Raw genomic sequence first — 23976 nt, forward strand, 5'->3', positions numbered from 1 at the left:
GCTGGAGCAGATGACTCAGCAGTTAAGAGCACATACTGATCTCTTCCAGAGAAACCAACTTTGTTTCCAGCATCCCTGTCAGGAGACTCACAACCACCTGTATGTAACTCCAGCTCTAGGGGCATCTGACGTCCCTGACTTCTGCAGGTGCCTTCACTCATGCACGCATACCTGCATACATCTGCACTCTGCACATGTGCCTGGACATCCCTACGCTCATTGAACACACCTGCACGTGGATTTTTTTAAAATTAGAATTCAAAAGCAATTTATTTTTATTTCATATGTATTTTGGCCTACATGTATGTCTCTGTAGTATAATTTGTGTGACCTACCCTTGGAGGTCAGAACAGGGCATCAGATCCCCTGAAACTGGACTTAAAGACAGTTGTGAGCCTCCATGTGGATTCTAGAAGTTGAACCTGGGTCCTCTGGAAGAGCATCCTGTGCTCTTAACTGCTGAGCCATCTCTCCAATACCAGCTTCCAGACTTTTGAAGACATCCATTAATATACTTTACATTGATTCTGACTATCCACATAACCCGAAACAAGTTTCATTGGCTGACTTGATTCTGCATGATCCATTTTTATTCTGTTTATTCATTACTAACTAAATCAGTTTTAAGTCCTATTCTAAGTTACAGACTCCAGTTGGCAGTACTGTTTTGTCTAGGATGACTGAGTGGTCTTCCACCTGTGAACCACCTGTTTCCGCTGCACAACCCTAACAAGAGCCAGAAGGGCACTTTAAACAGACTATTTCAGATAAACTGTTACAAAGTTACTTTACCCTTTTATCTCATTAGAGTGAGGGAAATATTGCCTACCTCCTTTCCCTCTGGAGGATATGATATTTCCCTGTCTATTGCACACTGGGAGTGGTGGGTGTGTCAGCTCTCTCTCATAGGCTACTATAGAACTCTGCCCTCCAGGAGCATTGCTTCAGTGGAAAGATGACACCAGTGTCAGGCTGGGAAAGGCTGTCCTCCATTTCAACACTCTGCACCTGCCAAAGCAAGAGCTGGCTCAGCCTCTTAACGTGGCTGCCCTTCCAGCGTTACACTGCACTGTGGATGTGTAGATCATGGCAGTGCCTATGTGTAGATAAAGGGGGTGCCCTGTTCTTGAGTCCTGGCTTCTGTAGGCTTCTGTAGTATACACATACACACACACACATACACACACACACACACACACACACACATATATATATATATATATATATATATATATATATATATACTTAAATATATTATTTCAAATATTTTTAAAATTTTAAATTTATTTTTCAAATTTAAATTTTATTTTTAATTTTTAATATATATATTATATATTTATTTATATTTAAATATATTATATATTATATGTTAATGTCTATATGAATATTTTTCATGTATGTAGGTCACACATGCTGGGCGTGGTGGCACATGACTTTAATCCCAGCACTCGGGAGGCAGAGGCAGACAGATTTCTGAGTTCGAGCCAGCCTGGTCTACAAAGTGAGTTCCAGGACAGACAGGGCTACACAGAGAAACACTGTCTCGAAAAACCAAAAAAACAAAAAAAACAAAAAAAACAAAAAGAAGAGGGTCACACATACATGGCAACACAGTACAACTTGCTGGTCTATGTTCTTACCTTCAACTACATGGGCCCCAGGGATTAAAGTCAAATCATTAAGGTTAGCATCTCATTCTTTTACCTACTAAGTCTCCTCGACAGCCTGGGTTGGGTTTTATTTCACTTTCAGTTATAGTCCATCACAGGGGGAAGTCAGGGCAAGAACCCAGAGGCAGGAACAGAATCAGAGGCCATGGAGGAACTCTGCTTACTGGCTTATTCCCCATGGTCTGCTCAGTTTGCTTTCTATACCATGCAGGACCACCTGGCTGGGAGTGGTACCACCCACAGTGGGCTAGGCCCTTTTGACATCAGTCACCAAGAAAATGCCTAACACACTTGCCTACAGACAATATGACAGAGGCTTTTCCTCATTGACATAAAACAAAACAAAACAGAAAACTAGCCAGCCTACATAACTAGTAGAGTAGAACAACTCTATTAACTGAAATACCCGAGTTTGGGGGGGTTTTAGGGGTTTTTTGGCTTTTTTTTTTCAGCTTTCCCATGACTCATCAAATCTGTCAGTGCCTCTTTTGTTTTCTCTTATACACTCCCCTCCTGCTCCTCTCCCTAACTCCTCCCATAGGCATCCTCCATTTCTCCGTCCCTCCATTGTTTTATAACCCATAGAGTTATTTTTGTGGTACCCACATATTTGTTGGGTGTGGGGCCATCTACTGGAATGTCATGAACCTTCCTTAAAGAAAACTCACTCCAGGAGGCAGAGGAAAGCAGGCATCCTGGAGTTTGCAGTCAGCCTGGTCTACATTGTGAATTCCAGGACACCCTAGCTCAACAAAATAAAACAAAACAAAATCTTGATCTTCCCAGGTCTTACCCAGGCCCCCACAGCTGCTTTGAGTCCATGAGCTCCGTGGGCCTGGCATGTCCAGAAGACATCGTTTTGCTCTGGTCCTCCCAAGTTTTTGGCTCTTAAAATCTTTGCACCCCCTCTGCTTGATGGCCCCTGGGCCTTAGCAAGTGTGTGTGATGTTAAAGGTCTCATCTGTAGCTGAGAGTCCCACGGATGTTTAGCTGTACTCTGACTGGTTGTGGTTCCCCTTTTCTCTCCTTCTTTTTCTTTTCTCTTATTTACTTTTGAGACAGAGTCTTTCTGTGTAGCGCTGGCTGTCCTGGAAATCTCTATGTAGAACAGGTTGTCCTCAAACTCCAGAGATTCACCTGCTCCTGCCTCCTAAGTGCTGGGATCAAATTCATGCACAACAATGCCTGGATAGTTTTGAGTTAATCAACCATCCATTGTACAAAGAAATGTCCCTTAAGAGGTCTAAGGGCTACTCTAATCTATGGGTAGGGACATATGATTTTAGAAGGGCCCTTCAGTACTCTGTTTATCTGACAGTATAGTAGTAGTTGGTTCACCATCATGTTATGTGGGTGATGTAGTCTAGTGCTGCAGATGGGGATGGAGAGATGACTCGGTAGCTAAGTCATGCTGATCTTGTAGAGGACCTAGGTTCAATTCCCAGTACCCACATGGAGACTCACAATTGTCTGTAACTCCAGTTCCAGGGATCTGATGCTTTCTGCTCTCCTCAGGCATACTTGTACACATACATCCATGCATGCAAGCACTTATATACATAAAATTAGTCTTTTTTAAATAAAAAAAAAGGATACATAAATAAGTGATGGAACTCTGCGTCCCCGTCCTTGAGGGCTCCTGTGTGATAGGGAAGCATTCGGGAAGGGATAACATCTTATCTGCTGTGCATGCTGTGAAGATAGTCTAGCCGAGTAAAGGCCGGAGTGACCCAGAGAAGCCTGAACGGCTTTTCTGGGCAGACAGCCTCTGAGCAAAGGCCAGAATAAAGTCACTGTGTGCATAGCTAAGGGAAGGACTTTGAATCCATGGAATAGCAGATTCAAAGGAGGGCACTAGAGTCTGCTCAAGGAGCCTGTGGAGGCTGAGGTAGAAGTGGAGGTGGCTGGGTAGAGGCAGCAAAGAGAGTATAGGAAATGATCTCAGAGAAATGGCCAGAGGCTGGGTGATTTTAGGCCTTTCCAAGTTTAAGTCAAATGTTTGCGTTTGAACTTTAAGGGAGGTGGGAGCCAATGGAAGGATTTATGTTTACAAGAATCACTGTGACCTGCTGTGTTGAGAAGACTGTAGCAGGCAGGCCTAAAGCTGGGAGCACATTTAGGAGTTACAGTCCTATTCCAAATGAGAGATGGTAGGCACTAGAACTTATTGGTGCACTACTAAATAATGCAGGATCCCTGAGAATGGGGAGAATCCTGGACTGATTGCCACATTAAAGTTCTCCCACTGCTGAGACAGGGCTCCCAGTGCCCTACCAGCTGTGGGAAAAGCTGTGCATATATCAATGTTGATGAGCTGGGGCAAGTTCAGTCCTGCACATAGCTGATGGCACTTGGTGTGTTTAGCATTCGTGGCCAGGCTTTTCTCCACGCTGTAGAGCAGAGGGAACCTCTACTACCTTTTAAAGAGAGGACAGGGAAAATGTTATCAGTGGGGGAGAGGGGGAGAGTCATCTTGCCAAGCCCTTTGTGTTGGAGTGTTGCAGAACGAGCCTCGCTGCTGCAGGCTTCAGTAGAGCTTGGGACTCTCAGACCCTGTGAGAGTGGAGAGCAGCCCAAACCTCCCTTCCAGCAAACAGGAAGCTGGTTTGAGTTAAGAACATAAAATAAAAACCAGCTGATGCCCCTGAATGTTTTCCTCTGCTCCTCCTCTTCAGAGAGTCAAAGGAAACTGCTCCCACTCCTTTGGATGACTACTTTAGAAAGCCAGAAGAAAGAAAAAAAAAAAAAAACCAAACCCATAAATCCTTTGAAAACAAGCCAAGATTTCAGCCCATGCAAACTTCTGCTTGTGGGATTTTCCTAGCCAGGAAGTATGTTCCTCTGTGCAAAGCCCTGAGAGGAAAGTGACAAAACCCAAAGATTGCCGTAGTTGGGCCTGGGCCTCAGCCTGGCGGGAAGAAGTGTGTGGCGGTTTCCCATGCTTAATCTCCCGGCACATGTGGAGGTCATGCGGTGGACAGAGTGGATGTGGCTAGAAGTAAAAGAAACATACAGAGTGTGTCACAGCATGTGCTGCGATCACGGATTGTTTATGAAAATTGTACTTCAGCTTTGTTTGCCTGTACACATACATGTATATACACACTGGACCACAGTATAAAGCATGTTTCTTACTATGACTAGATCATGGTAAAAATGGTTTTCTTACTATGAAAACTGTTCTTCAGGGTATGCTTAAATCAAACCGAATCTTTCTGCTTTGCTTGTTGAAAGTTGCAAACTACTTTTAATATTCTCTATAGAACTGGATTCTCTACCCACAGAACACCTACTCACATTCCTATGAGAGGGAAGGGCAGCCAAGAACCAGCAGACTTGGTCTTTGGGACTAACACTGAACGATAGGGAGGTAAGGGATTGTACACATTTGAATCTAAAGGATTTGCTTCGAATTATATTGGTGTGATGAGAACTGGAGGTTTGTAGCTCATTGTACTTGATTTGATGACCTCTGTATTCATCAAACATAGTGGCTTCAGACTCCTCTCCCCTCCCTCCCTCCCTTCCTCCCTCTCTCTCTCTGTCTCTGTCTCTCTGCCTCTCTGTCTGTCTGTCTCATCTATGTCTTAGGCAGTAAGGACAATAGCTATGCTCCTGAACACCCCTACACCCCTTCCTCTGGTCCAGTTAAAGGCTCAGTGTCAAGACCCTGATCCGGGATAACTGAAGGCAGTAGACTCCAGAGGGTAAGCTTGTACTCTGTAGTCAGTACCAATTGACTGGAGCCAGTAAGGCTTTAGACTGAGAAAGAAATGGAATGAGGCAGAAATTCGGACTTGCTGTCCAGAATGTCTAGCACAGGCAGGCTAACATTAGGTCTGATGGTGCAGCTGGGTGGTGGGTAAGTGAGCAGCATGGAGCTTGGCCTGACGCACTGTAACTAAACCACCGGTGTGGTGCGTAAGCACATGTTGCAGTTCCTGGTCCATAGCACAAAGAAGCATTCCCACCTAATTCAATGGCCTTGGAGGTTTCATTTTTTTGCTGTTGTTACTGTTATATTTAGTTGTGTGCATGTGTACATATGTGTGTGGTCAGAGGAGCTAAGCGGGACCTCTGGGGCACTTTCAACTCTTCCCTGTTTGAGGGCAGTAAGAGAAGACACATCCAGAACTATGCCAGGTGATTGTGGGCTTCCCACTCTAGACGCTGGCCTGTCACAGTCACTCCTCCTGGCGCTGCATATGGTTTATCCACTCCTGGACCCTCCAAGACTATCCAGGTCAGAGGCTTCATAGGAGAGGACGCTCTGTTTACATGGGCTCCTCGCCCTAAATCAAGGAAGAACAAGGACATCCCCAAGGGAAGGCTCATGCAGGAAGTGCAGACAGCCCTGGAGGGAACTAGAGCTGGAGTGACCAGAAAAACTGTGTGACAAGGAGTGCCATGGAGGGACAATTATGAGGTTATAGGGCACTGTGGGTCTCACATGACCTCATCCACAGAAAGACTAGTCAATTAATTTGAGGTTAGTCTAGAAGGGTTTGTGTGGCCTGCAGACAATGCAGGACAGCAACACCGTTGATGAAGGTGGGGAATGTCTCATGTGTCATGTCTTCTCAGACTATCCTGGCATTTACACAGGCTTCCCTTTCATCTCTGTGGGAGTTTTGGCTTAATAACAATAATCAGAGTACTGTGAGCATCTGTGATTCGCAAAAACACAGCAGTAAGCCCTTCTTAGGCCTCCTAGGCTCCTAGACTTTTAACTGGCAGACACGGGAGGTGGAGTCCTTTGATGGGACGCAAAGATCAAGGATGTCCGAGTTACCTAATTGATACCTAACGTTCTTCTGGCTCTCGGTAGAGAGATCACAGTGGCCTTTGAAGGTTTGAAGGCCAGTGACCTCTTGTCAATCTCATAGACCCCAGGTCCTAGCCTACAGTTAGTGCCTTCTCACATCGGAAGGATTCTTGTTCCTCTTTGGTCATAAACCTGTACTTTAACCCATGTTTTCTTTCCCATGGTAACAGCAGGTGGAGCGTGATTAATGCAGGTGACACTTATTACTGGCATTTTCTCGTATGGCCAAGAGGATTTTGATCAGAACAAAGTCTGAAAAAGACCCAGACTGAATAAGGTTGTAGGGAAATAGTGCGTCAGAGGCTGGGTTGTAGGAGCCTTTAGCACCCACCTCGAACCCTACTGTGACTGTCATCCTATGGTCTGTAAGGAGTCACTTCTCTGTCTTGCTCTAACAGGTAACCTTGGAGAAGGTCCTGGGAGTAACAGTATCTGGAGGAAGAGGACTTGCTTGTGACCCCCGATCTGGCTTAGTTGCCTACCCAGCAGGGTAAGTTAAGTGCCTTTCAGGGCATCTTGCTACATGAAAGTGTATTTTTTATTTCTTACTAACATGTTATTCATTGAGAATTTCATACAATATACTTTGGTCCTATTTACTCCCTTCCCCTACTATTCCCACATCCACTCCCCCTTCCTACCCATTTTACTTGGTGCTCTCTCCCTCTTCTCTCCCCCCCCACCTTTTTAAAGACCCATCAAGTCATATTTGTGTTGCCCAACTACTCTCAGGTGTGGGGCTTATCCTTGGATGTGGTCACCCTCCCAGGGGGGTCACACCATTAAAGAAAGCTGGCTTTCCCTCTTCCAGCAGTTGCCAGGTGCCAACAGCTTCTGGGTTAGATGTGGGACTTTTGCCCACTCACCACTTCTACCCACTCCCCAGTCCACCCATGTTAGGATTTTGACTGGCTTGAGCTCACTGAGATCCTATGAATGCAGTCACAACTGCAGTGAGTTCTTAGGTGCAATTGTCATGCTGTATCCAGAAAGTTTCCTTGAAGAAAGTTATGGCCTCTGGCTCTTACAATTTCCCCACCCTCTTCTGAGAAGATCCCTGAGCCCTGGGGACAAGAGTGTGACTTGTGATCAATGGTCAGTGATCCACTTGAGGTGGACAGGAGGTTTCTGAAATCTCCTAAGAGAGACATCTAGGTCAGTGTTTTGATGCTATTTCTGTGGAGAAAATGCAGTCTAAGTAAAAATTCTTTATTGGGTAGTATTCTTTCTGTATCCTGTATTGATTTTTGGTCACACCTACCCATTCACACATACATATTTGTATTTTTTTGTACAGGATTCCCAATACCATCTTTTTTAAAACTATTTTTAAAATTTTTATGTGTATTAGTGTTCTGCCTACACTCTGTAGACCATGTGTGAGCCTCGTGGAGGCCAGAAGAAAGCATCAGATTCCCTGAGACTGAAGTTCCAGATGGTTGTGAGCTGCCATATAGGTGTTAGGAATCAATCCTAGTCCTTTGGAAGAGCAGCCAGTGCACCTAACTGCTGAGCCATCTCTCCAGCCCCAGCACCATCTTCTGATCCATAGACAGATCCCTTACCCACTGCACCACTGGCCCACCCCCAGCTCCATCTTTAATAACTACCTTCTAGTAATTTTTAATGGCTTTATTGTGATATGACACCAAATGTTTAAAATCCCTAACAGGGATGCAGTAATGCCCACTGGCAGAATGCTTACCTATTTTCAAGGCCTTAGTTTTGATTCCTAGCAAAATAAATATCCAACTCATGAACTTTAGTAATTTTCTAGAGTCTGCAGCCATCACCACAGTCAACTTCAGAAGCTCCATTCAGTCAGTCAGGTGCAGTGCTCTGTAGTACTTAGTACTTGAGAAGCATAGCAGGATAGCACTTGAGCATAAGGAGCTTGAGGCTGGTACTGTTATCGACTCCATAGTTTAGGGAAGCAAACTGAGATGCAAGGTGAAGCAGTTTGTTTAAAATCACATTGCCATTGTCTCTATTGGAGTTCAGGTCCCAGTAGCCTGACTACAGCGCTCTGGCTTTTCTTCTTTTCTTCTTTTGATTTTTTTGTTTGTTTGTTCGTTTGTTTTTGTTATGGGGGGGTTGATTTGTTTTGTTTTGTTTTGTTTGGCTTTTTGAGACAGGGTATCTCTGTCTCTGCTAATGGCCCTGGCTGTCCTGGAACTTGCTCTACAAATAATGCTGGCCTTGAACTCACAGAGATCCAGCTGCCTCTGCCTCCCAAAGGCTGGGATTTAAAGGTGTGCACCACTATGCCCAGCCAGAGCTCTGACTCTTTTTTTTTTTTTAAGATTTATTTATTTATTATATGTAAGTTCACTGTAGCTGTCTTCAGACACTCCAGAAGAGGGCATCAGATCTTGTTACAGATGGTTGTGAGCCACCATGTGGTTGCTGGGATTTGAACTCCGGACCTTCGGAAGAGCAGTCGGGTGCTCTTACCCACTGAGCTATCTCACCAGCCCCGAGCTCTGACTCTTACATGGCAAAAAGGGGAAAAGTCAGATTTTCTGTTCTTTCTCTAAACTGTCTGTCTGACACTTGAGGATAGTTTAAGAACAGATTAGTCTATGCCAGGAGACTTCTGCCCCTGGGTTCTGAGGAGGGTGTCTCTGGTGTTCTGGGGTCTGATGGTATTTAGTGACCGTAGTCAGGGCCCTGTGGTTGCTTCTGTGACTTAGCCTGGCAAAGACCGGACAGGCCTCCAGAAGCAACCTGATAAAAGACCTACCCTGCTAAATAACCCAGTGCTACCTGCCTCAAGGGAAGTCCACTTATTCTGTGCCTGCCCATGCCTGAGAAGGCCAGGTCCCTTCTCCATGGGAGTAGGGCTGGGGCTAGATGTAGGCTGTGCAGAAAAGCTTGCTTCTGGTATGCTGAACCTTGGGAGGTATGAAACTCTGACCCACTCTCCTTCCACATACTTCTGTGCCAGGCCTAGAGCCTTTGAGTGTGTGCTTATCTTTACAGGCATTTGCAGCCCAGTGTGCCGCCTGTGACTCCTCCTTCTGGTCTAGGGTCTCCTAGGAAATGTCCTGAGTGCTCTTTGCTTTGGTCAGCCCTGGGCAATGCTCCCAAGCTGTTCACTGAGCTATGGCTTTCTTAGGATGTTGGTTTCTCCCTTTGCAAATGGCTGCTCTCTGTTGCACTCCTAGGGTTCATGGGGTCCACTACCATCTGTGTGAGACCAAGCAGGCTTTCCTCCCCCTCCTTTGCTTAGCACCACCCTCAGCCCCCACCCTTGTTCCTGCTGCTCTTGCTGTCTGAGCCTGCTCAGGTATCCTAGAAACAAGAAAAGAAACAAAACTCCGAATCCTCCCAGAGGCCTAGTAGCAGCTATCAAACCAAAACAAAATTTTCTGAGAGGAAATGAAACAGCACAGTGAAGGGGGTGGGGGGCAGCACATGTGTCAGTCAGGCAGCGGTGGGTGGGGTCTGAGTGAACATGGCCTCAGTTTCATGACCCATCAGTTTCAGTGGATCTTGTTTCTCTTCTCCAGAGCTTTTCCTGAGCTATTGTTGTCCCACAGGAAGCCCACCTCTCACCTGTCTTACTTGAAGCTTCCTGTATTAGTTACTGTCTCCTTGCTGTGACAAACGGCTTAAGGGTGCCCTCGAACTATGAGCCAAAAACACCCCCCCCCCTTCTTTCTCAAAGCATGGCAGTAAGAGCATGAGGCCGCCAGGCACACGGCACCCATGGGAGGCAGCAGGCACACGGCACCCATGCTTGGGAGGCAGCGGTGGTGCTGGTGCTCAGCTTGCGCTCTCCTTTCTGTCTGGTCCGCCCCAGCCGACAGAATGGTACTGCTTACAATGCCAGCTAACCCAGTTTAGAAACGCCCTCCCAGACATCTGTAGAGTTTTGTCTCCTACACGATTATAGATTATGATTATATCTTGTCTAATTGGCAATATTACCCATCACATCCCTTACCTCAGGGTGCCAATGAAATCCTCATGTCCTCTCTTTGAGAGACCTAGTTTGGTTGAACCCTCTTAGTTGAGCTGGTCCTCCCCCGCCCCCAGCTGGCTCCATAGTTCCTTTGTCTCTTTGGTCTGGTTGGCCTTGCCCTCCCACACCTCGACCCTGCATGCACTGGCAGTGTACCTTGGTGAGCACTCTGAACAGAGCTGCTTTTCAACCACTGGGGTAGGAAGTGCGAAGAGACTGGACTTTTCTAGCAGTAAGAGGAAGTGCCTTGCTTTTTCAGTGGTGAAAAGAGGAAAATTCCTTTCCTGAGTGTGCCCTTATTGGGATTTATGCTGAAATCCCAGCATTATCAAACAGCCTGAGAACTAGATCCTTGAACTTGTTACCCGATGGAATCGTATACAGAAACACGTACTCACCAGCAGCCTCTGTCTTACCTTCTGTTGTGTATTTCTAACATCAAGTCAGGGCTTTTAGTTCTTCCCGTAACAGTTTGCTAACTGACTTATTTGTTCATTTGGTCAGCAGTTTATTAAACAACCTGCTCCGCTTAGTCATGCTTAGACACCAGGGATATAGCAGTAAACAGGAGAGACCGGTCACTCATATTGTGAAGTTTAGGAGCAAGGAGTGTGAGCAGGCAATAAGCATGCAAACAAATTAGTGAGCAAGGGAGGATCAGAGAGTTTAGGTGCTCTGAACAGTCAGGGAGATGGGAGAGACAGCACATAAGGAGCCAGGAGCTTAAGAGGGTGCTAGTGTTAGATTAGGTGGTTGGGGCGCTGGAGAGATGCTCAGTGGTTAACAGCACTTGCTGCTCTTGTAAAAGACCTGGGTTTTGTTCCTAGCACCTGCATAATGGCTCACAACTGTCTCTACTTCCAGTTCCAGGGAATCCAGTGCCCTCATCTGGCCCCTGCAGGTTCCAAGTAGGCATGTGGTGCATATGCATACATGCAGGCAAATATTCACATGCATAAAATTAAAAAATAAAATGAGAAAATTGTGTGGTCAGGGCTCCATGGGGAGTACCAGAACTGATCCTAGCATGACAGAAGATGGCAGTGTGTGAGCTTTGATGCTGCTGTGTTTCACATGGAGGACATGTCAAGTGCAGAGCCTCTAAGGAAGAGAGGAGGTATTTCATTAGAGGAATTAGTCAGCTAGTGGCTAATCTAGAGTGAGTGAGAAGATGGGAGCTCAGAAAACATTGTTATGTTTTTAAATCTTGCTGCTTATAAGGATTTGCCTCTTGTTGGGGAAAGAAATGTCTGTGGAATTGTTGGAGAGATAGCTCTGTCCACATTTAACCTTTTTTCATGTCTTAAAAACATGTTTTCCCAAGCCGGGCATGGTGGTGCACGCCTTTAATCCCAGCACTTGGAAGGCAGAGGCAGGTGGATTTCTGAGTTCAAGGCCAGCCTGGTCTACAGAGTGAGTTCCAGGATAACCAGGGCTATACAGAGAAACTCTGTCTCGAAAAATAAAAAACAAAACAAAACATGTTTTCCCATGTTTTTGAGGAGGGATTGTAACTATCCCATAAACAGGCATTACTGGGTCTCATGGGCGATAGCCTAAGCGGGTTATTTGGAAGGCACTGAATTCTAGGTACCTCAAGAGGACAACAAGCAGGGATTCTCCAGTTAACACATTAGCCTCTTTCTCTCTTGGAATAATTAAAGCTATAAGATTCCTGTTTTGGAAGCAAACTGGCATCATAGTCTATAATTCAGCTTCTGGTAACACTAGAACTCATTGGTTTGTAGAAAGTGTTGTGTGGTATGCTGTACACTGGAGCTTCCTGTCACAAAAGCTAACCTCCTGGTGGCCTTTTCTTGGTACCCTTCCAGAAGATTGCCAAGTAACTGTGTTCATTACCTCTGTCATTGCTAAAATAAAATACCCGGCAAGGCAATGTCTGGGTCTGTTTTGGCTCATATCTGAGAGTATAGTTCAAAACAGAGAGGAGGCTGTGGTGACAGGGGTGGTGGGACACACAGAGAGATGGATGCTGGCAGTGACTCATTTTCTCCTTTAGTCTGGGGCTCAAGCCCATGAGATGGTGCCATTTACATTCAGGGTAGGCTTCCTCTACTTAATTAAACCTTTTTGAAAACATCCCCATAGTCACTCTAAGGAGCAGTCATTGCCTGTTACCATGGTGATTCTAAACCTGTCAAGTTGACAAGATAAACCATCACAACTCTACCTCTTAATCATCTTATCACTCAAACACATCATTTCAATAACATTCCACCACGTCACCTCAAATCTCATTTTCATCTCAGATTTCAAAAATACGTTGTCTATCTCCAAACATCTCTCAGTCTTTAACAGTCTTAATATTAATACTCTTCAGAAATTCAAAGTACATTGTTAGACTCAAGACAGTCTCTTAACTATGAGCCCTTTAAAATAAAACAATTTCCATATTTCTAATATAATAGGGCTCAGAACAAATATTCCTGTTGCAAAAGGGAAGAATGGGAGCAGAGAAAGTATAGACCTCCCAGCAGGACCAAAGCCCAGGAGTGCAAACACCAAGCCCTGCAGGGCCCTGGCATGTGGGCCTCAGCACATGGACCTCTGATGGAGTCGCTTGGGCAACTTGTCTCTTGAGCTCTGCTGCTGCAGTGCACATAGATTCTGTTGGGTCACCTTCACTCCATGTCTGGTAGATATCACTTAGCCTTAGCATCCTCAAAATCCTAGGTTGTTCATTGGAATTTAGGCTTCATTTTTCCCAGCGTCACACAGTGGTCTCTTCAGGACCCTAGCATTGCCACACATTGCTTGCATTAGTGGCTTTCTGGAGCCTTGGAGGAAGCCTCCCGTTCCCACTCACCTTTGCATCTTTTGTTCATGCCTGCACACCCAAGACCAGAGGGACCATGCTGCCAGGTTCCTCTACTAGTGTGAGAGGTAGCTTGCCCAGGCCTCCCACCATAGCTGCAGCATCCTCTGTGTGCCTGAGGCTCATCCTGGGAAAAACGTTTCCATTACCTGCACTGCTGCTGGTCCTTTAGTGGGCGAGTTCTTTCTCTCAGGTTCCTTTGCTAATGTTCACGGCACAGCAGGACATTCTGTAACCATTTTAGCTGCTTTCTCTGCATTCACAACTTAAACTCTCTTACGTTCTTTTTCCCCACTGCACCTTTCTTTCTGCCTTAATTGCTTTTCTCTCACTACAGATCTGGATCAGAGCAGTGAGCAGTAAGCTTGACACACCTGTCTTATTAGTATTCGTGTGTCTTGACTAAGACTATTCTTCTGCAAGACAAACTAGTCCATTACTTTTGAATTCAGGTGCAATCAAATTCTCAGGATTTGAGCAAAATGAAGCAAGGTTCTTTGCCAAAATATAGCACAAATAATACAGCCCAGTTACTGAGACAGTCCTCGTACCCCTTGAAACCTCATGAGCTAGGCCATGACCGCCATATTCTCAGCGTTTTGATCTTCCAAACTCCCACCAGACTGGTCTAATAAGCTCTGCTTACAGCAAACCAGGGCTTCTCTAGCCTCCAGCTCCATACACTCTTCCACATTCCTCAGGCTGACCAGTTCCAAAGACCTTTTGAACCATTTAAGTTTCATCATAACAACCCCTTTTCCCAGTTTGCTTCATTAGTTACTGTGGTGCTTTGAATAAGAATGGCTTCCATAGCCTCTTACGTTTGAATGCTTAGCTACCAGGGAGTGGAACTGTTGGAAATGATTAGGAGGTGTGGACTAGTTGGAGGCTGTATGTCACTTTGGGTGGACTTTGAGGCCCAGTCTCTCTCTGCCTGTGGGTCAGGATGTAGCTCTCAGCTACTTCCCCAGTGCTATGATGATGATGGACTAACCCTCTGAAGCTGTAAACAAGCCCCAGTGAAATGCTTTCTTTTATAAAAGTAGCCTTGGTCATGTGTCTCTTCACCACCATAGAACAGTGACTACAACAGCTACTCTTCTTGTTGCTGTGACAGAATCCCTGATAAAAGCAGTTTAAAGAAGGAAGCTGCCGGGCGGTGGTGGCGCATGCCTTTAATCCCAGCACTTGGGAGGCAGAGGCAGGCGGATATCTGAGTTTGAGGCCAGCCTGGTCTAGAGTGAGTTCTAGGACAGCCAGGGCTATACAGAGAAACCATGTCTTGAAAAAGCCAAAAATAAAAAGAAAGAGAGAGAGAGAGAAAGAGAGAGAGAAAGACAGACAGACAGAAGGAAGCTTGGGCTGGTGATATGGCTCAGTGGGTAAGGGCACTGACTGCTCTTCTGAAGGTCCTGAGTTCAAATCCCACAACTACATGGTGGCTCACAACCACCCATAATGAGATCTGACGCCCTCTTCTGGTACATCTGAAGTCAGCTACAGTGAACTTATGTATAATAATAAATAAATCTTTAAAAAAAAAAAGAAGGAAGCTTATTTTGGGCGTATTTTGGTTGAAGCAGAAGCCCACCATGGCTGGGAAGTCACAGTGCCAGGGGTGAGGTAGCTGTGCACATCGCATCAGAGACACGAAACTCCCGCTCAGCTTCCTTTCTTCTTATTATTCAACTCAGGACCTCAGCTTGTCGCTTTGTGGCATCTGCCCTACTCAGTTAAACCATTTTGGATACTCACAGACATGCCCAGGGGTACGTTAGTGCGGTTCTAGGAAAGCCTGGGAAGTAGACAGTAAAACACAGTGGCCACCGTGCTGTCATGTCGATGTGCACAGGGCTCTGAGAGGCTCTGTGACGCTCCTTCTACTTTACGGATGAGAAGGAGGAGACCGAGGTTTTCGAAAGGAAAGAAACAAGTTCAAGGCCAGATAGTATATTAGCAGACAGACCTACCTGACCACAGTGATCTTCATCTTCCTCCCAGTGCATTGCCCTTGGGCATCAGGGAGGGAGTTATGGCTGTAACATGGGGGAGCCATGGGCCTGCCCTGCAGCTCTGAATCATAGCTCTCAAGGTTTGCAGCTGAGCTTGGAGGTCTTATAGTTAGTGATTTAGTTTGTGTTCGCTCTTTCTTTCTGCCTGCCTGCCTGCCTGCCTGCATGCCTGCCTGCCTGCCTGCCTGCCTGCCTGCCTTCCTTCCTTCCTTCCTTCCTTCCTTCCTTCCTTCCTTCCTTCCTTCCTTCCTTCCTTCCTTCCTTCCTTCCTTCCTTCCTTCCTTCCTTCCCTCTCAAGCTCTCATGTATTCCACACTGGCCTCAAACTCACTATGTAGCCCTTAAACTTCTGATCCTCCTGCCTCCACGTTCTGAGTGTTGAGAATATAGGCATGTACCACCACACATGCTCGGTTTATTAATGACTTAAAGCTTTATTTATACCTTCCAAAAATCTCGAGTACCAGTCTTCCTGGAGCTGGGGACTTAACAGTAAACAACACACAAAAATAGAATCTCTGCTGAGTTAGATCTGTCGTGCTAGGCACTCCTCTCAAAGCATATTATGTAAAGATGGTAAGTTGCTACATGCTTTGGAGAAGGAGTTGGCCATGGTGGTAAAGCGCAGTAAAGAATGTGAGAAGTGACAGTTAATAAAGGACTAGAGGCTGGCATTGAGTCATGGAGGGACTTTCACTGCGCCTCCCTGTTGCCCTTCTGATTTCACTTAGCCTGAAGGAAATCTGAAGACACATTGTTTCTGGTTGACCCTCCCGGGCCTGCCCATGTGTTTGCCTCTCTACTCCGTGGTTCCTGATTGTCCTTTGGCTTTGACTCTGGAGGCTGGAGAGTGGTAGGAGATGGCTCCTGTGAGAGAGAAGGAAGCAAGCCTGGGCCTGTGCAGGGATGGGAATGCAGAGGGCTTGGCCCTTCCTGGCGCTGGTGTCCCACAGCATGACTCTCCTAAACTGAGGCCCTAAGGGACTGAGGCCTTACCCTCCCTCTGTAAAGATGAGCAATCTCTCTGTGCCCTCAAGTTCTAAGTTACAAGAGTCAGCCTGTTGCGCCAGCCCAACCCAGCAGTCTTTGTTGATGATTTCAGTGAATATTGCTGCAAGGGCTTACCCTGCTGGGCAAGGACATTGGAAGTGAAGGGCCAATGACTGATGCCAGTTGTGTCCCACCCTCCTCTCCCTAGATGACTACGTTGCCTGTAGGCCCTCTTGTTTACTTGGAAGGACATGGGCACAGCTCTTCATAGAGAAATACATATGTGCTTTTTCTCTCTGAGGGGTTGTTTTCCAGTCTGAATAAATCTGGGTAAAAAGTTTAAAGGCCTTACCCTGTGTATTTCTATCCCTGCCATGCCAGAGAATTTCCTGGCATGAGACAAGGGGAGGAAAAGGAGGTGGAGTAGGGTTTGCTCATCTACCTGTAGCCAGTCATCTTTCTGCCTGCATTGTGTATACACACATAAACATACACACACTCACACACTCACACATATACACTTAAACATATACTCATACACACACACACACAAAAAACCCGCACACTTATACACACATTCACACACACACACACACACACACACACACACACACACACACACACACACAGTGTTGTGTGAACTTGAACTTAGGAGATGGAGGAAACATAAGAAATTGTATTCCATGAAGACTTGAAAGGTTTTCTTGTTTTGTTTATAACAGGATTATATACAGCCCAGGCTGACCTCACATCCACTATGCAGCTGAAAATGACTGAACTCCTGACCCTCCTGCCTCCACCTCCCAAGTGCTGTGATTATATGTGTGTGCCACCAGAACAAGTTAAAGGCCACTGTGCTGCTTTAGGGTGACAGACTTCAGGGAACACTCACAGGCAGGGACCACAACATGAAGTTGTTCTGCATTTAGATCATAGCTGGTGTCATTGTGTCACCAATGCATTTAGAGGAAGTCTGTCGCAGAGAGTGGAAGCCCTTTGCCCTTGTTCATCCGTTTCTAGTCAGGAAGCTAGTAGCCTCTAAGGTCAGACCAGCCAGCCGCCTTTACTAGAGCTCAGCCTGTAGAGGGCTCGTCACAGGTCAACAGAGATTGGGAGAAGGTTCAGAAAACAGCAGCCACAGAAAACTCTGTGGGTTCTAAATAGATGATGGCAGGCCTAGAGGATATTATTCTGCACATTATAAGCAGCCTTTGAATTGTAAGTGATGTGCACTTTCATGTGTGCTTTCACAGACTGTTCAGACGTGACAGGATACAAGGTTTCCAGAGCCCTTGCTTTAGTCATGGTTCATGTTTGGGGCAAGGTTTTACTTTGTAGCTCAGTCTTGCTTTGAACTCAATATATTGTACATTGCATATTTGAAGAATCAAGACTTCGTTCTTCAGCCTACCAAATGCTGATATGACAGGTATACCCCTAAACATGGCTTTTGTCATATCTAAGACCCTCCTGACCATGGCATTTTAAAGGGAAATTCAGGAGATCAGAACTTGAGGTAAGAAGTGAAAAGAAAGCCGGGCAGTTGTGGCACACGCCTTTAATCCCAGCACTTGGGAGGCAGAGGCAGGCGGATTTCTGAGTTGGAGGCCAGCCTGGTCTACAAAGTGAGTTCCAGGACAGACACAGCTACATAGAGAAATCCTGTCTCGAAAAACCAAAAAAAAAAAAAAAAAAAAGAAGTGAAAAGAGAAAGGAATAAGGAATGGGGCAAAGGGATCAGGAAAGAGTGGGATTGGGGATAAAAGGAAGAAAACCACTGAGGAACGGCTGGTCGGGCAGGGCAGTTAGTGGTGATGAGACCTAAGACTGTCTGTTGGTCAGCTGGAAGTTCTGGATGTGTTTGGTCCCATCAAAAGTCTAGTGTCCCCAGGGAATATGTGGGCTCTGTATATTGGATTCATTTACTGAGCCTGAGATGCTAAGTACGGATTATCAATATGCACCTCTACCTAGTTTCCACTGCAGTCGGTGCTCTTTCTTCTTCCACTCTATGGTATGGCAGCCTCCAGGCTTGCTCTTGTCTGCTGTTCCACCGGTAAGAGGTTAGGCAGCCAGACAACAGGCCTGGTGCCTGCTCATCACCACAGAGCCTGCCTCGAGCACTGTCTGGCCCTTGACCTGTAGCTTACTGCTGCTGATTCTGGCCATTCAGCTTCCCTCGCCAAAGCTGCTCAGGACAGTCTATCTGGATTCGATCCCAACTGGACGCCTGTTGCCTTCGAGGAAAAGTTGCTCAGCCCTTTTTTGTGAACTAGGACAAACCTTTACTTGTCTTGCTCTAGTGGCCAGAAAGCCCTGCTTAGGCCCTGAAGCTAGGCGTCCTTTGGCTCAGTTGGAAGCTTTGTAGCCTTCCCAAGTCATTCCCAAGGTCCTCCCAAGCTATCTCTGCTCCCTCCACCTCCAGCTTAGGCCTCCTTGCAGTTCTAGCCCCTAGCATAGCCCGTGTGTTCTTTCTTACTCAGTAGGTAGAAGCATACCATCTCTAACAGTGATTAAGACATGTGGCTCCAAGCCTGAGAACCAGTTGCAAGCTGAGGCCTGAGCTGATCAAATCACATTAACTCTTCCATCTTCCATTCATTCCTTGGGATATGTTCAAAGGCTGGGGGAAGGCCCTGTCTCTGCTGTCCTTTAGGAGTATGATCAGAGATGGGACTGACAGTCAGGGTCCTGGTGACTAGGCTTCTGGTGGAGAGCCTTTCTATTATGGGAATCTGATAATAGACCCTTTTGGGTGGAGACTCCGACCTGTTCCCTCTGCTGGGTGACCAGAAGTCTCAGTGGGCTCCTGAGGAAGCTATGGTTCAGTGTGACATCTCACTCATCTCCTCAGGTGTGTGGTCGTCCTCTTCAATCCCCGGAAGCACAAACAGCACCACATCCTCAACAGCTCCAGGTGTGTGGGCCTGGCCTCAGGGGCTGGGGGTGACCGTGGCCGGGGGCCTGAGGCCCTGTGGCCAGATAGGGACGCGCATATACACTCTTGAGTTTGTTGGCCTTGCCTTTGGGAAATATGCATGAAGGATGGAGGAAGGGAGGTTGGGGAAGGGGGCACAGTCTAGGGTCAACCAAACCTGCCCCGTCTCTTGTAGGAAAACCATTACTGCCCTTGCCTTCTCCCCTGATGGCAAGTACTTGGTCACTGGAGAGGTAAGTGAAGAACAGGGTGGCAATATTGTAGCTTATGGACACCCTGCCTTCAACCAAAGCCACCGTCCTGTGTTCCAGCTAGGGTGCTGTCACTTTGGCTTCAGGGATTGATACCCTGGTTCCTGCTTTGACCAGATAGCTGTTCTTAAGCTTTAGTGTGATCAGGCTCCCTGGGAGGGCTTTTCAAAGTGCTCACAGCTAGGCTCCTACTCCAAAGTTGTTTGATTCTATAACCTTCTTTTAAAAGTAAAACCAAGCCCGGGTGGTGGCGCACGCCTTTAATCCCAGCACTTGGGAGGCAGAGCCAGGTGGATTTCTGAGTTCGAGGCCAGCCTGGTCTACAACGTGAGTTCCAGGACAGCCAGGGCTACACAGAGAAACCCTATCTCAAAAAACAAAACAACAACAAAAAAGTAAAACCAAAACAAGAAATATTAATTAATTTCTTTATGTGGGGGAGGGGTCATGAAGGTTATGTCAAATGCTTTACACGCTGAAGTCATCTCTTGCCTCCTTTCCCCCAGAGCTTCTAACAATGTGGGGTAGTTAAGGACACATTTATCCTAAAATATTCCTATCTTCAGATGCCCCCTGCTGGGCACATGAGGAACATGGCCCTTGGTTTTACAAGGAGGCAGTCAGGGTAGATGCCTGCTGCTGCTTGCTAGAACCATTCAAGGAGCTTTGACCAGACAGAGGCAAGGGCTAACCTCTGCTGACACTGGTGTCCTCAGATCCTTTTTCTATGCCTTTATCTTGCTCTCCCTTGTTGAACACTGGAGGGACAGTGTTTAAAGCTGGGGAGGTGAGAGACTAAGGAGGCTACACATAACACCTTCCACAGTTCTCACGTGCGGTTTTGCCTCCCTGCAGAGTGGGCACATGCCTGCCGTGCGGGTTTGGGATGTGGCTGAACGTAGCCAGGTGGCAGAGCTACAGGAGCATAAGTATGGTGTGGCTTGTGTGGCTTTCTCCCCAAGTGCCAAGTACATTGTGTCTGTGGGCTACCAGCATGACATGATTGTCAACGTGTGGGCCTGGAAGGTGAGTAGGCTGGTGACAGCCTTAGCGGCCTCATGAGGGTTCCCATGGGGGTGGAGGGGGAACTGCTGACCCAAGCAACCTCATTTCCTTCACTGTCTCCAGCTCTTCCTTGAACAGTATTTGAAGTACAAAATAGCACCTGAGGAGCAAGGGTGTTTCTAGAGGCTTTTCCTACACATCTAAGGAATTAAACCTTTGAATTCCTTTAGAAAAGAGGTTGGGTTTTTGTTGTTATTGTTTTGTTTTCTGACCATTAAATACCAGAAAGGAAGAGTTTTGTTTTTCCTCTCTTTCTGTTGTTGTTTTGTTTGTTTGTTTGTATTTGTTTTTATTTTGGGGTTTTTTTTTGTTTTTGAAGTAGAAATTATTGCTAGCTCTTGTCCATTCTCAGATACCTTCTTACCCCAGTAGGAAGAGCTTGTCTGTTCTCGGATACCTTCTTATCCCCAACAGGCAGAACTTTGATTCTTCCTCTGGCTTCCCCTCCAGAAAAACATTGTAGTGGCCTCCAACAAAGTATCCAGTCGGGTAACCGCAGTGTCCTTTTCTGAAGACTGCAGCTACTTTGTCACTGCAGGCAACCGGCACATCAAATTCTGGTACCTGGATGACAGTAAGACCTCAAAGGTGAGGGCTGAGATGACCAACCCTGAACAGCACTCCAGCTGTTGCCTTTGGCTTGTTTAACAGTCACAGGTTCTTCATGGACCTGACCTGCCTGGGCTGAGGCGTCTCAAAGAACACATGCTTGCCCTCTCTCTGAGGCCCTCATTTCCAAGGCTAGATGGCTGTAGTGGTGTCTCCACAGGTGAACGCCACTGTGCCCCTGCTGGGCCGCTCGGGGCTGCTGGGGGAGCTGAGGAACAACCTGTTCACTGATGTGGCCTGTGGCCGAGGGGAAAAGGCTGATAGCACTTTCTGTATCACGTCGTCGGGGCTGCTGTGCGAGTTCAGCGATCGCAGGCTTCTGGACAAATGGGTGGAGCTAAGGGTAAGTAACTCTGGCTCCAGAACAGGGTCTGGCCTTATCTCAAATCAGGGGAGAACTGGCCTTGGGGCTGTAGAGCCAGGCTGGGCCTTTGTGCATGCTGAAGGGGACTGCAGGAGAAGACTCAGGGCGCTCGCTCGCAGTGATCTGCATAACCAGCTCCTCTTGCTCTTTCTCGCCTCTCTTCCCTGCTTTCCTCTTCTGCTCAGAACACAGACAGCTTCACAGTAAGTGCTTCTAGGCCTTCTCTTCTCAAGCTGTTGCTTTCTCCTTGTTGGGGTTTTTCTACCTTCCAATCTTGGTCCCTCTGATGGCCTTGATTTCTACCCCACCTCCCAAGTCTGCAGGGCTACAGGCCCTCTGACCATATGCTGCTGGAGGGAGGGCATTTCTAGATGACACCTGAGGGGTTGGCCCGACTTTGGCCTGGCTCTCCTTTGTGAGCGAGTGTTGCTGAGGGCTTGGGAAGGATTAAGCCAAGCTAAATGGGAAGATGGCCCTTACTTACTGAGCTGCTCTGCCCACAGACCACTGTGGCCCACTGCATCTCTGTCACCCAAGAATACATCTTCTGTGGCTGTGCTGATGGCACGGTGCGCCTTTTCAATCCTTCCAACCTGCACTTCCTCAGTACCCTACCTAGACCCCATGCTCTTGGAACAGACATTGCCAGCATCACTGAGGCCAGGTGAGCTATATGGGGCCCACTGTCCATTCAAAGCTTTAGTCACTACTTCATGGAGCAGAATGGAGAGTGCGCAATGCCCAAAGATCCCCTTTGTAGACAGAAACCTGGGTTTCTTGGTAGTTGTCAGAATCGGGGAGATTAAATAGCACAGAGGACCATGGACTGTCTCACCTGGGTGCATCTTAGGTGATTTTAAGAATGACTCAAGGGATTGGAGTCTTCCTTCTGGTTGGCCTCTTGATAAGCTGTCAGCACCAGAAAGAAAGTATGCTGTGGTAAAGACACAGAAAGACAAAGTCACCAATCATGCTAGGAGGAAAAGGGTGATGTGTGGTCATTTTTATGGTTTGGCAAGTGTCCTCAGTAAAAGATGAGGAGGGGGAAGAGGAGGAAGAAGAAGAAGAGGGGGAGGGGAGGAAGAGGAGGAAGAAGAGGAAGAAGAGAAAGAGGAGGAGGAGATTTTGAGGTGCTGGAGATAGTACCAAGAGCCTTGCTTGTTAGATAAGTGCTCTACCACTGAGCTATATCACAAACCCTATTTTTGTGGTATGTAGTATAGTCTTGTTTTGATCTCTGTGCAGAAATACTCATAGAACCATGTAGATTTTGTTGTGCTCCATTGTAACCACAGAATTGCCTTGTCTGGTATTGGTGATCTATGAATTTGTTAGCATTTCTCTGGAAAACACTCTGCCCAGTAGCTGTGGTTGGGTGAGCTCCTGGATTGGATCTCTAGGCACTGCTTTTGAATTCTCAGTTCTACTTCCAAATCTGTAGGACTGGAGACAGTGTCCTGTGCTCCATTCCTTCCTTTGTGGTAACTTCCTGTCCTCTCTCCCACAGTCGCCTCTTTTCTGGAGGGGTCAATGCAAGGTACCCAGACACCATTGCCTTGACCTTCGATCCAACTAATCAGTGGCTATCTTGTGTATACAACGACCACAGCATATATGTTTGGGATGTGAGGGACCCCAAGAAAGTGGGGAAGGTGTACTCCGCTCTGTATCACTCCTCCTGTGTCTGGAGTGTGGAGGTACGTGGGATGGGTTTGCAGTAATTCCACTGTGAGAATAGAAAGCAGAGAACACCAAGCACGGCCCTAGGGTCCTGCCCCTCGGCTCTCAGTGGCTTCCCTGCTGTAGCTCTAGAGCTTCTAGAGCTCCAGTGTGAACGTTGGTGCCCATGCACCTCAGCCTTCTTGTGTGTCTCTGCCTAGCCTGAGTCTTTGCCTTATCCTCGGCTCAGGAATCTTGGATAAGTTACTAAACCAGACTAAGCTTCAGATCCCTTAACTGTAAAATGATGTATCAGATTTTCCCAATTGTTCTAACAATGAAATGACATAACGTAATTGAGAGATTATGGCACACAGGAGGAGCTGGGATCGCGGGCTTTTCCTTACTGGGTGCATATATAACAGTAATGTCTCCTTTCCTTACTAAATGTCAGACAATAGCTAAGTCTTAGCACTCTGCCTTGGATGCCATAACCCTTTCCTTCTTCCTGAGTAGACAAAAATGCCCCCCAAAGCGGAAGTCTAATTCTCTCCCTCTGTCCCTTCAGGTCTACCCTGAGATCAAGGACAGTCACCAGGCCTGTCTTCCCCCCAGTTCCTTTATTACTTGCTCCTCAGACAACACCATCCGCCTGTGGAACACAGAGAGCTCTGGGGTACATGGCTCTACCCTGCACCGTAACATCCTCAGCAATGTGAGCCTCCCGTTTCATACTTATGCCCCCATGCTTATAGATTTTGACCTTGTTTTCAGGAACTGGCTCCCCGAA

The 23976-nt window shown here is 46.8% G+C and overlaps 1 protein-coding gene across 4 annotated transcripts in view; it reads left to right on the forward strand.

The window, feature by feature from the left end:
- Mapkbp1 (mitogen-activated protein kinase binding protein 1) overlaps positions 1–23976 on the forward strand; it is a 55014-nt gene that overhangs the window by 19199 nt on the left and 11839 nt on the right. For 2 of the 4 annotated variants that reach the window (XM_030251566.1, NM_011941.3), the window contains 9 exons: positions 6894–6985; positions 19155–19217; positions 19414–19471; positions 20345–20515; positions 21005–21142; positions 21324–21506; positions 22031–22191; positions 23035–23224; positions 23755–23901. In XM_030251566.1, the coding sequence (XP_030107426.1) occupies positions 6894–6985; positions 19155–19217; positions 19414–19471; positions 20345–20515; positions 21005–21142; positions 21324–21506; positions 22031–22191; positions 23035–23224; positions 23755–23901 (1203 nt within the window). Of the gene's footprint in view, positions 1–6893; positions 6986–19154; positions 19218–19413; positions 19472–19774; positions 20516–21004; positions 21143–21323; positions 21507–21712; positions 21731–22030; positions 22192–23034; positions 23225–23754; positions 23902–23976 lie in introns of those variants that run through there. The other 2 variants (NM_001355293.1, XM_017318653.1) reach the window with 2 other exon arrangements.

This window comes from Mus musculus, chromosome 2 (assembly GCF_000001635.26).
Source record: "Mus musculus strain C57BL/6J chromosome 2, GRCm38.p6 C57BL/6J".
NCBI lineage: Eukaryota > Metazoa > Chordata > Mammalia > Rodentia > Muridae > Mus > Mus musculus.